This window comes from Larus michahellis, chromosome 3 (genome assembly GCF_964199755.1).
Source record: "Larus michahellis chromosome 3, bLarMic1.1, whole genome shotgun sequence".
Lineage (NCBI taxonomy): Eukaryota > Metazoa > Chordata > Aves > Charadriiformes > Laridae > Larus > Larus michahellis.
Genome location: NC_133898.1, coordinates 107623264 through 107637102, shown reverse-complemented (window position 1 = coordinate 107637102; position 13839 = coordinate 107623264). Strand labels below are relative to the sequence as shown.

Here is a 13839-nt window from a genome sequence, read left to right as displayed (position 1 = left end):
CCAAAAAACTGAGCTGATTCTCTAGTTCATAGAAAAAGAACTTCGAAAAAAATCCAATGTTAAAAAAAAAAATCACAGAAATACTGTATAGTTCAGCATTTAAAGAAACATTTCACAAACACTCTATACAGTTACATGTTGCACATTCCCCCAAACAATTAATGAACAAAGCAAAATTTCAAAACAAAAATATGTCAAGAAAATTCCTTATATGAGCTGATCATGATCTGTTTTGGTACACAGCATTCTAAATTTTGAGCAATCATTTTGGTATTCAGTATTCTAAGTTTAAAATGTAAGTAAAGTTTATTGGCTTTGCTTTGAAAATATTAATTGTATGGCACCATTTGCATTCACAGTTGAACCGTGGCACCCTCTGAGAATTCTGATTTTTCTATTGGTGAATTTATAGATTTCACTGTACATTACAGTACTTGACTGAAAGTTGATACAGAGATGTAAAGTATGGCTTTTATTAACAGTAAAACCATTTTTGAAAAGTATGGATCTTGGTATAATTGCAGGGAGGTAGCAGCAATGATAAGCTTAATTAGTTCTCGAAAATAGGAGATTAACTTTCTTGGACTTTAAAGCTGCCATCTAAAGAACTTGACATTTACCATCACAGCTGGGTAATGCATGATTCCACTGATGGTTTCTTTCACATATGAGTGGTTCTTCATCACTCAGTGTATATCCTGGATCACAGCTAAAAGTTACTGTAGAGCGGATATTAAAGTTGTTACCATGGCGATGGCCATTCACCGGAATCCCTGGGTCGAGGCAGGAATCTGATTCCAGTGTAACACCTGAAACACACAGATTTAATTTGTTTATTTCCCTTTTTTTCAGATAGTAAACAGAAAAAATCCCAAAGAAAACACAAAATGAGTAAGACAGGAGGAAGAAAGAGCCCCCAAAAGATACTTGTTAGCATAGTCTGAGAACCAATGTGGGATACAAAGCACATTCTCTAGCTGTTGTCACTGACTCAAAGCATAGTTTTTCAATTTTCAGTCTCATAGAACAGAGAAGCTCAAATGACTTGGGAAGGATTGGAGCTTTAAAGTATATTTTATCAAACAATGAAACCAGAAGCCAACAAAAGCCCCAAACATCTGGAACTATAGGAAGATATTAAGGTTCAAAGTACGAATACAAATCTTGCTAGTATATAAATCATACTTGGTTATTGCATTTCATCTATTCAATTTCTGATACTGCGAGACAGTTCAACTTTCCTCTGTCAGAGTAATGGTTATTTGAGTTAGCAAAAAGCAGTGTCAAAAAACTGCTTTTTTTGATGAACTCAGAAACTACTTGTTAATTCCTACAGATACTATCCTATGCATCAAAAATAGAAAGGCAATGAACACAGCTTACGCAATTGTATAACTCTTATCTTACAAAAGGAGTCTTTAGTAATTATGTCTTATAGCAGAGATTGAATAGTGTTTGGTAAATAAACCTGGAGCTATACACTGAACAACGAAAAAAAAAAAACACAACAAATTATCAAATGGAGGCTCATTAACCAAGCATTATCCATTATGCTTATAGTGATAGCCAACGATTGTAGAATTTAATCATGTAATGAGCTATAATGGATACACACAACGGAAACAAATTAAGACTTTCTATGGGGATGAAAGGAATTTCTTTTATTTTCTGTTACTACGTGTGGTGGGTTGACCTTGGGTGGCTGCCAGTCCCCTATCCAGCTGCTCTCTCACTCCCCCCCTCAACAGTACAGCGGAGAAACTAAGACAGAAAATAAGATTAAAAGCTCACGGGCTGAGGTAAAGACAGGGGGATCACTTGTCAATTACCATAACAGCTACAACAGACTCAATTTGAGGAAAATTAATTTCACTTATTGCCAATTAAAAATAGAGTAGGATGGTGAGAAACAGAGACAAAATATAAAACAACCCCATCACCACCCCCTTCTTCCCAGGCTCAAGTTCACTCCTTCGTTCCCAACTCTTCTACCTCCCCACCCCTCCCCAAGTGGCCCAGCAGGGATGGGGAATGGGAATTGTGGTCAGTCTTTCCTCAGCGTGAGTCCTTCCCACGGGCTTCAGCCCTTCAGGATAAAGCTGCTCCTGTGTGGGCCTGCGTGGTCTGCAGCTTCCTTCAGGGAATACCCACCTGCACTGACACGAGGCCTGCCATGGGCTGCAGTTCGCGTTATCTGCTCCACTGTGGTCTCTTCCGTGGGCTGCAGTGGAATATCTACCTGGAGCACCTCCTTCTTCTCTGACCTTAGCATTTGTAGGATTGTTTCTCACACTTTCTTTTCCTCACTCCTCACTCGCTTATGCAGCTTTTTGCCCTTTCTTGAATATGTTACCACAGGGGTGCCACCAGTTTGGCTGACAGGCTGTGCCCTGCAGTGGGTCAGTTGGAGCCAGCTGGAATCATCTGTGTCTGGCACAGGGCAGCCTGTGGCCTGTCTTCACAAAAGCTACCCCAGCAGCCCCCCTGTAACCAAACCTTGATGGTTAACCTTGTAAACCTTGATGCCTACACCTTATAAGATTGTGTCATATGTCTGGAAACAAGAATGACCGAGTTAGTTAGAACCTCTTCACTGAAGGGGACATTGTTCCTCCTTCTGTGTGAAGCTGAGAATGTCCAGACGAAAACCTTGAGAATGAGGGCTGTCGTGGGTAAAAAGACAACCAAGAGTATGAAGGACAAAGCCAGCATGAAGCCTGCAGTAGAAGGAAAATCTAGAAGCTGGCTGAAAACAGCAGGTAGCAAATACAGAGTCAAGCTGCAGAGATAAGAGAGACCTGGAGGAGCCTGTGTAGAGTTTTTTGCAACCCAAAAAGCCACTGACGTGCTAAAAAAACTGACCACAAAGGGACAGGAAGTATATGTGTGTGTAAACCATTTATAAATACTTTAATGTTTGTTCTCAGGCAATTATTTTGATCTACTTTATTTTGAAAAATTATCTGTTGTGTGTCTGTTTAAATAACGCTGGACTTACTTTGGAGTTTAAAATTCCTTGTCAGCTTTTGGGATAAAATTTAGACATATCCACCTCAAAGCTCTGGCACCCACTGCATAAACTTAAGTGTTTTCACATGAGTTTTCACATTAATTTCAGTATTTCGGTGCTGAGTAGGAAGGAATGCTGTAAGTTGGCATGATTTCATACGGGTGATGTCGTCACACATAGATGCTGTGAGAGCCTTGTGAAAGATTAGTTCTCCTGAGGACTTTAAAGATTTTATGTGCTTCCTTACAGGTGACCTGAATTTCTAGCATGAATCATTCCAGTCTACTTTTTGCCGAAGCAGTTCCTTCTTCAAAGCCGACTGCTGACAGCACAAAATTCTCTATAGCAGGGCGTTAGGCATTTCCTAGCGCCTTAGCCCCCTAAACACATACTGAAGGTGCTGGTCCTCTCAGCTGCCTGCATATCTATTAACTGTTTCTGGAAGCTGTACTCTCAGTTTACTGCTTCTATCCTGCCTTATTTATCCAGGACTATCACACAACCTTAGGAAAGAAGTAGGAGGAATTAAAAACTAAGGAAAAAAATATTTATCAGGGCATAAAATAGAGGTTTTAGAATTATAGATATGAGGGTTGGAAGCAGGACTACAAACCAAAAAAATATCATAAAATGACTCCAGATTACACAGAGGAATATTCCCTATACCCTCCAGCTATTCTTATATCTCAGTTAGAACTCATATTTGAAAGCTTATGGTCTAGTTTTCATGAAGCATCCCTGCCATACTTAAATTCTAGATGAGTAAGTTTCTTCTAGACTTGACTGCATGCTCTTAATGCAAATGTACCATGTTAACTGACATAGTGCATTTTTAGATTCCCTTCACCTGGCTTAAATTGCTTAATATAGACTCAAAGAACCCTTTTAAGTCTGTAATATTCTGCACTGTATCTGCCTTAAGTAAATCATAACTGTGTATGAAATTTTAACTTTGATACACATTAGGTTTTTTTTAGACAAACTATACTTCATGTTTTGAGTTTTCTTAGAGCAGATGCACGTCCACGGTAGCGTCCTTAAAATTCTTTCCTCTTAGGGGCACCCTTCCACCCCTGCCTCAAGACATCAACTGCTTTGGGATATAACAGGTAAACTCTTACCAGTTTCTTTTTGAAATGATAATTCTAGATTACTTTGACTACATTGTTTCAGATTTTTGCAAGGAGACCAAAAGCTGCAGCAACCCTATGAACTTCCAAGTTCCTGACTGAAATAGTGATGCTGTATAAATAAAAAAGGCAGCTCATACAACAGAGCTTAATTCTTGGGAGGAAATATTCAGTATGTAAGAATTTGCAATTGTAAAGATAGCTGAGAATAAAATAATTATTCTTTGTTTCTTTGGACAACAATTTGTTTTGTTTTTTTTTTCTTAATAGGAGATAACATCAGAGAAGATTGAGTACTGAGATTCCTGACTACAAAGACAATTTTAAACTATATATGAGCAATTCTGGCATCAGAGTGATAAATTTTGGGCTCATGGTTGGAAAGAGTTGATTTAATACTATTCATAATTGGCTCAGTAAATATAAGACTAAAGTATGGGTGAAAACCATGTCTTTTCTCTCCCACCTTACATAATGCAGTATTTCCCAAGAGGAGCATGCTCAGTAGCTCCCTGGGTAGTCTCCCTCCACTTCACTCCATGTAGCAGTGGGAATTAGATAAGCAGGTAATTCTGCCCTAGAGTTTAATCATCCTCTTTTCAAAGGAACATAACACACAATCCAAAGTAAACAGCAAACATACAAACAGATTTTGTACATCACTGAATAACTGAAAAATATGGACAGCCATCCTCAAAAACTTCACTCTGTCAACACTGACATTTCATCAACCATTTATCAACCTGCTGTCGTTAGCTATATTAGATGCTTCATTGATTATTAAAATGCATATTTTGCAAACAATTATTTTTAGAAACTGGTTTAATCATTAGATCCCATTAGATCTTTGAAGAGGAAATTAATTTGGTGCTGTAGAGCATGAAGCACGCTCGGGGTATACAGTGTTATACACCTATGCTTTTCCCTTCACAGGTTAAATAGTTAAAATAATTAGAAAAATGGAATATTAAAGTGTAAGATTGCTAAAAGGTTGCCTAAAGAATGCTCATGGCACAAAATGCATGAAGAAAATAAGTCAGGTAAGAAAAAAAGAAAGCAAAACATAGCTGTGTGCCATAACCACTACGTTACCCACTCCTGCTAGCTATGGAGCAGTCGCTGTGTTATGCACTGCATCTGTTACATCCGTTACTGAACACTGCTACATCACTGAAAACCGTGATACAGTCAACAGAATTTAAAAATTCCTGTTAGAGAAACATATCGATGATGTTATAAAGGAGATGGGGAAGCAAAGGTGCTTGAAAATGGGAAGTGAGAAGTGGGAGAGTGAATGTAGTGGAAGGGGGCGTAGAGGATGAAAGGAAAGAGGGAGTCGTGACATTATTACACGAGCTTTTTAAATTCCTCCTCCACATAAAGTTGAAAAAATCTTTCCCCAGAGAATATTTGGAAGGTATTTCCAAGCGACAGAGCACAACACAGTCAAATTTAGGAGCGTACTTGCGTGCACATTATTTTTGTTGTCACCTCTGTCCTGCTCATTGCTGACAGGGACCACAGGCATTTTAGCAAAGTTCTAGACCGAACTCCAGGGCTAGCTGCAATTCTTAGCTCCTAGGCACATGAGACTGTTATGCCTTCCCTCCTGCCTGTCAAGTCATCCCTTTTCTAGACTAAACAAGTGCAGACCTTTCAATGACTCCATGTGTGTCATGTTTTCCATGTTAACAACCTTCTACTTTTTTTTTTAAACTGGGTCCCAAAACTGGACACAATATTCTCTCTGGTCAGCAAATGAAGTGAGATAATTATATTCCAAGTCCTAGATAAAGTAGTCCTGTAAACAAAAATTGTCTTTTCTGTCATTCTTTTCTTTTTCTTTTGATGATTGACTGCAACAGCCAGAAGATTTTACTTTTTTGCATTACTACTACATTTTCCTCTAAATTATTTATGTTCTGTGTAAACACCATATCCTTTTCTACTGTATTTCTATTTTGTATTTGTGCATGTCATTTCTCCTTCTCTATTTATGCTTAGCATGTTTCTTTATAGATTTTGATAGTTCTTTTTTCTTTATTTCAGACCATTTCTTCAGCTCATCTAGTTTGTTTTGAATTCTAACCATCTCCACCATAATGCTTGCTATAATTGCAGACTGGAATCATCCTCAGCATTTGTAAGTGTACTTCTTATATTAGCGTCAAAATTGTTAATAAAAATATCAGATAGTTTTGGATGTAGGCCAGATCACAGTAGGATCCCTACAAATTTCAGTTAGACAATGAAACTACTAATTGCTGGCTGCTCTTTGCATAAAAGTTTTCAGAATTGTTCACAGCATCACAGAGTCACATAATGGTTGAGGTTGGAAGGAACCTCTGGAGGTCACCTGGCCCACCCCCCCTGCTCAGACAGGGTCACCTAGAGCCACTCGCACAGAAGCACATCTGGAGGCATTTTTAGTATCTCCAAGGATGGAGACACCACAGTCTCTCTGGGCAACTTTTTCCAGTGCTCACTGAGGGAACCTGTTGCATCTCTAATAATTTCATCTAGACCAAATTTCTGTATTTTCTCTGGAAAGCTTCTAAAAGCCTTTTAAATGTCAACACAGAGCTGTTTCCCTCCTTTTCCATTCCCAAATCTACAAAACCAGATAACCCGTCAAGAAAGAAATTAGACTGGTTTGACATAGTCTGTTCTTATCAAATACAAATAATTTGTTCCTTATCACCTTGTTTATCAGCTTGAAACTGGTATCTTTAAAGAGTGAAGATAAAACTAATGTCCTTGATCCTTCTGGCCCTCATCTTTTTTTTTCTTTTCTTTTTTTTTGCCCCTCCCTTCTTTGAAAGATGTGTGCCCTTCTGCAATTGTTTGAAACTTCCCTACAGTTTTGAATTTTCAGACATAATTTTCAGTGGAGTGGAGACTGCTTCTGCTTTGCCTTTAAGGATAGCACAGGGAACTTCAACAGTCCCTGATGAACAGAATATATTTAATTATCACAATATCATAGAATCATAGAATCTTCATGGTTGGAAAGGACCTTTGAGATGATCGAGTCCAATCATACACGCAAACACAAAAAAAAAATCCCAGAAAAAAACCCCAACCCCCTACAATCTCTGCCCTTCAGAGCATGCCCTAAAGTGCCAAATCTAGACGTTTCTTAAATACCTCTAGGGATGGTGACTCAACCACCTCCCTGGGCAGGCATGTAGCACCCTCTTTCCATATGCTGCATTCTTACCTTGTAAATGTTCACTCAATTGTGTTAACTACATGGTGAAAATTAAGCTTTTCTGTAAATGTTGCAAAACAGAAAAAGAATGTTTAGTCTTCTCTGTAACATCTGATGTTTGCTCAATTTTTACGAAGTAGTGATATTAATTTTCTTCTCATTTTCAATATGATATTCAATAGATATTTTTTGTTATTGTCCTTCTGTCTCTTGCTTCCGTAACAAATGTGTATTTTGTATTTTCTGATTTTATCCTAAGAGATCTGTGTTATTCTTTGATGGTCGTGTATAGCAATGTTTGACTATAACCAACACGTATATGATTAACTTTTGGTTTACATCTCATTAAAAAGGATTTTTAAATAGCTACAGAAATTGATAGTATTTTTTCTTTCTCTCCAAAAAAGAGAGGCCCAAAATGCTGTTGGGCCTTAATATCATCTCTTTCATAAACGACTCTCAGAATTCATTCCTAAGACCATTCATCTACCAGTTTCTCAAGTTTGGTTAAGTTTAGATTTCTAAAAACCATCAACTTGATCACAATTGTGCTGCCTCATTCTTTCATTTCTTAAGAATTATAAACTCTAGTATTTCATGGGCACTTTCACAAAAATCATCTTTCTTATTCAGGCTTTCTATTGGTTCTTCTTAGTCAGGGTAAAATCAACTGCTGAAACAAAAAGTTCTTCCCCAACATTCCAAAAACTTTTTCGAGTGAGTGTGTCCTGACAATGGAAAATTTACAAATCTTTTCCTCATGTCCAGACTATTCACAAGGATTATTTTTTCTTCAAACGAAAGAGTGCAAGGAAGTATTTTGTTTTTATGTTATCGTTGCTAAAACTGATTGTGGGCTGTCTGAATGATCTTGACTCTTTGTTAAGTCCATGAAGATTGCATATTTGTGCATCTAAAAAGTTCTTTTCCAAAACCAAATCTAAACAAATACCTGATTTTATACACTATGAATAAAGTATTACTTTTATCTTTTTTATTATCGATAACATTTCAACTAAGGTAAATCACAGCATTAATTTTACTAGCTTGTTTCAATGACCGAAAAGGAAAGTTTTTACAAAGATGGGTGATCCTTGACTTAAAACAATTTTCCCTGACTATTTAAGAGAATTGTAATGTTTATCAAATACGTACTGATGTAAATGGTGATATGGGATGATTACTGTCTCAATGCATAACTATGATCTCTGTTCCATTTTTCAGATAAATTTTAGTACAGAACGGAATGTTAATCCATAAATAAACATAACTTTTAAATAAATTATCTGGATTTAAGAAACAATTGCTCAATTTTCTTTGAAAAATACCATGTTTTCTTGTTTAAGGGAAGATAAATTTAAAAAAAATACCGTAATAAAATATGGTTTTATGTTAACGGAATCTCTGGATAAAGGTATTTCTGTGTTTTAGTTTAAGAAAAAGACTAAGATTGCACAATCTATCTCACAGAATGAGGAGCTGTAAAAAAAAACAAAAAAAACAAAACCCACAGAACTAGGGAAGCAGATCAGGGAGATGTGAGGCCTGAGGCAAGGTGGTCAAAAGAATATAGATGAACTATTCTTGAGAACATGGACTATTTTATTAGTAGTTTTACTTAAAGAATATTATGGGCATTTCATTAATTTTTTTGCTTAGATGCATAAGAATTGACCTACACGGTCTTGCATTATCTATGTTAGAAGTTACACCAAGAAGCTGAATTACAGAAATTTAAGGTGGGGAATTTACAAATTGCCTTTACATCTGAAGTACTTTTAAGGGTCACAATTTTATTAAAGCTGTATTACAGTCATATTTTAGCTTAATAGAAAATTACTGCCATTTCAGTAGCAACTCAGTATAGCTTATACCGAGCTTTTTAAGCAAGATTAAGGTCCTGCTGCTTCACAGTTCAGTGATTTAATTTATCTTCAAAGTTATGACTATAATTGGAAGATTTTTAGGACACGTCTGAATAAGATAGTTATATGAATTTCCAAAGAAAATATTCAGAAACTTTTCTTAAAACTTATAACTGAATGCCTTTTCTTCTACAATGGAAGAAACATGAAACAAATAGAAGCTCTGTTGTGATATCTTTAACATAAGAAATTTCTATAGTTAAGGCTTCAAGGGTGATCAAATCTTTGGTCTCCCCTGTTCCTGACAGACTACACAGCATCTCCATAGGGTCTTTCCATCTGTTTTTGAAAACGCTGACTTAATCTGCTTAGTACTTCCATGTTACTAGTTACTGTAACTACCTCTGGCACGTGCACTCTGGCATGTGCACATTTTTCAATACAGAGGTAAGGATCAAGGAAGGATACCCACTACAGAAATGCTCAGGAGCTCCCAGGCCTGACTAGCAAAGAAGAGAGACTCTGTGACAAATTCCAGTTGTATTACATAAGCATGCACAACACAACGCAATACGGAGACAATTTTTATCCTGTGAGAAACGTAGCGTGAGAAGAAAGCAATATAAACAGTGAGGCTGTGACTGACTTAAGGAGCCTTGTGGAGCAAATGCACTGACATAGGTATGAAGTGTTCAGCAAGCTTTCTCTGGATGACTTATGCTATAAATATGGACATACACATTCCAGTTGGTGACAGGCAAAAAGTTTCTTTTTGTATTGCATTGTTTTCTACAGCGTGGACATTCAGGGCTAGACTCAGTTTCAGTTTAAGATGCTTCCACTGATGTGTCCACAGGCTTGTTTGGTCTTTAAGCTCCTTTCATAGTCAAAAGAGATCTGATTGTACCAGTCAGGGCAAACTAGGGAACAACTTATTCAGGAAAGTTACAAGGAGAGAAATTTTCTTGTCTCAATATACAGTTCTAGTACTATCCTATCATAACCAGGATGTTTCCATGGAACCGGTAGGCATGGCAAAGGACTTGAACAAGAGCCAAGTCTCTGGTGCAGTACTTGGCGACTAGGTGGCATAGTACCTAAAAACCTCTTAACTCTTCATGCTTGTGCAATCAAATACAGCCCCTGGATTCTACTTCGGTTTACTGAATTGCTCCATAGACTCCATTGATTGCATTGACCAGATCTCCATTGCCCAAAATTCACAATGACATTAAAACCATAACAGAAACAGCAGTCACTGTCTATAACTAAGAAAGCATAAGATTTTTGTTAATGCCTATTCAGTTTTCAGATAATTATTTAATGGAAAATATAATTCACAAAAACCCCACCCAATCTCACTCCTTAAACTGAGAACTTCATTTACTTTTTTTTAATTACATTTCATTTTCTTACTCATTTCTAAGCAAAAAGTAATACCAGCCACCCTTTTAAATGTTACCTCTACAGAAAGAGAAAGATGCTGTACAATCTGCTGAGAAAGAGCATGTAAAACAAATTTTTTAGCTTTTTTAATGACCTTTAAAATTGGAAAATATTAGTTTTTTATATAAAAGCCTTTTTAAAAAAAATATGTTCTATGCATGAGAACTAGATATGAAATAAGATGAAGATCATTTACTAGCCTTTTGTCACCTTTACATCTAATCCAATGTCAAGGTTTAAAGTGCACTAATCAAATCTAATTCAGACTTTATATCAGACTACTTAGAGAAACAGCACTGAAAAACTAATGTCATGTGTATGTGATATATTAAATTTTTCAACAAAGATAAAAAGCAAAGATATGAATATTGTTCTAAATAATTCCATAATTAGACCTTCCTCTTTAAGAATGTGTAGCACAGCTATTCTATTACTAATTGTCTCAATTTTTAACAGAACAAAATACATCTACCTGACAGCGGGTGCAAAATAAAACACACAATTATAAATATTTAAGGACTGTATTACAAAATGTAACAGCAACATTTAGATCCAATACAATCAGGGAAAATCCTACCCACTGTGCCTCGTCTTTACAGCCTTGCGGTTTACCATACTATTGTCTGTTCAGTGATTATCACCATATCTGAGCCAAAGCTAAAAGAAACTATGCAGAATTTCCTAGTTATGATATCGCTATGAAATATAAGTTTAGGCACTCGTTCCAGGTTCAATATGACAGAATATTTACTGCAATCAGGTTAGTTTCCAGATAAGAACAACTGATAAAAATATTGTCATTTGTTTAGCACAACCACACCAAACACATAAGCTCTCCTTATTCAGTATTTAAGTTAATGGCTATACTATCTTATAAAGATTAGTATGACTTAAGACAGTTTAATATATGTCGGTTTATGTATTTAATTTAAAAGCAAATGCAATTATAATAATTCTATAGTTCACAGGGGCATATTAATATGCATTTATTTGCATTTTGGAATCATTATGGATAAGGCCCAATTCTGCTCAGTACTGCAAAAGTGTATTGAACCCAGAGAAAGAGAAAAAGCAAAAAAGAGAGAGAAAGGGGGAAAAAAGAAACCAACCAAAAAAAGACAATATATGTTTATCCATAAGGGCAAGTTTCTAAAATTACTCTCCACTTGGTTAAACATCTAGGTCCATAAACATTCTGAACAACATACAAGAACTCATGAAGAAAAAAAATTCCAAAATTAATTAATAGTTTCAGAATTATCCGTCAATACAGCACAGAATAAACATAATTTGCTCTTATACAAATATAATTACTGAAGTTTATTTGTTCACATTCGTTTGCTCATTTTCAAATTGAATGTTATTTTCAAAATTAAATAAAAAGCTATCAGAGAAATATCAGACTTACTCTCATAGTGAATTAAGAAACCAACGCTGGAACGACTGTTGTCCGTAGTGAATAGCAGATACATGTAATTTCCAGTACTGATAAGGAACTGGGGTGCTTGTGTTCCATGGTATTCTCCAATTAATGGTGATGAGTTAGCTGGCCCATCTCTGACTTCCAAAGTATCATAATTAACTTCAGTCTGAAATCTGAAAAGGAATATGCAAGTCATCTGGTAGGTAGAGGAATGGTGTTATTTTCTTTACCTGTTGGAAATGCAACCTGTGTGTAACTGATCAAGAATATCATACATATAAAAATTAGCACATCTACAGACCCCTTGGTATGTTACTGAGGATAACAACTACGAAAGGTTTTAGGTGTGTTTTTCCTTGCTTTCTTGTTTCTGGTATCACATAAAATCCATAAGGGATGTAACATACTTCAGATCAACCATATGACTGGGGTTCAGAAAGACATTTAGTGGGGGATCTGGGTAGAAAAATGCAATTTGTCTCAAAGAAAACTGCATTATTAAGATCCAAGAAATTTCTTGCCCTCAGGCTAAAAAAATAGTTGGACATCCTAGGAACATCTTCAATAATATTTCATTATTTCATCTCAATAATCTCATTATTTGCTATTTGTCAAAAGCTGTTTTACATATTTAACTAACTGTTTAATTTTTTTATCTAAAGGTTTTTTCCTAACATAGTTTGCTACTTTACTTTTAAATAATTATTTCTGTCCTATGAAGTAAAGCAGTACAAAAATACTAAATATAAACCAAGCCATCATTTTGAAATTTGTAAGTTTTAATAAGCAGAATTCCTTAGTTTATCTTAATGTGTCAAAGAAACAGGTAATATAGACAGGAGTGAAAAAAGAGAAGGAGACTAATGAGATAGTTGATTTACAAGAACAAATAACTTCAAAATCAACAGCAGAGTCAATGTCTGTTTCAATCACTAAACCACATCACATCTCTCCAGTTCATACAGGATGTCTGTGTGTGCAGTCATCCACTACTAGATGTTCTTAAATCAAACAGCTGAAATCTGCTCTTTCTGTAGATGAAACTTTGACTGGCATTTTTCACATCAGATGCTTTTCAACACAGTTTGTGGTTATATCAGACACTCTTGCAAACTGCAACACCTAAACCATGCACACGTCAATTTTCCTGCCAACAAAGTTTGTGCTATTACACAGATATCTATACTGGTCTAAATATATTTGCCTGCAAGCCCAATATTCTTATTTTCATAAGATGTTAATATTTCAGAAATGCGTATGTTCTGAGATTTTCTCTTCTTTTCCCATAGGGCTTATTAGTTCAACTTCTGAGAGCAATAAACTGTGCCCCTATGCAATACAACGCTTTTCTCAGAGTGAACGCCCTTAAGCTGTCTTGCCAATATGGGACACGTTTAGTGGGTCTGGAGATAAGAAACTGTGTTCTTGTAATTAAAGAAAACTGCAAATAATTAAACATGCAGAAAAGGGGAAATATATAGGACATTCCTTCAAAACATAAATAAACTTTATACTTTGTTAGTAATGATGACAGAATGAATAAGTTCCCCAGCCATGCCATTATATTTTACAGACCCATTAGCATTGGTCATATAAAATCACCTTCACAGACACATGAGTATCAGTAACAGCAAGTTTGGATTTAGCAAGTATTTAGTAATCTCTATAGTTCTTCTCTCATGATTTCCTGAAAACAAAGTACATTCAGAATTTGGAAAGTATTTGTTTGCTTAACTATCAGAGCTAATGACTGC

The 13839-nt window shown here is 35.9% G+C and overlaps 1 protein-coding gene across 1 annotated transcript in view; it reads right to left on the bottom strand.

The window, feature by feature from the left end:
* Window positions 1-13839, bottom strand: part of CSMD1 (CUB and Sushi multiple domains 1) — a 1197588-nt gene that overhangs the window by 273585 nt on the left and 910164 nt on the right. Inside the window, exons 17-18 of the mRNA XM_074581652.1 lie at window positions 12071-12258; window positions 621-809 (exon numbers count right to left, since the gene is read on the bottom strand). Coding sequence (XP_074437753.1) covers window positions 621-809; window positions 12071-12258 — 377 coding nt within the window. The remainder of the gene's footprint in view (window positions 1-620; window positions 810-12070; window positions 12259-13839) is intronic.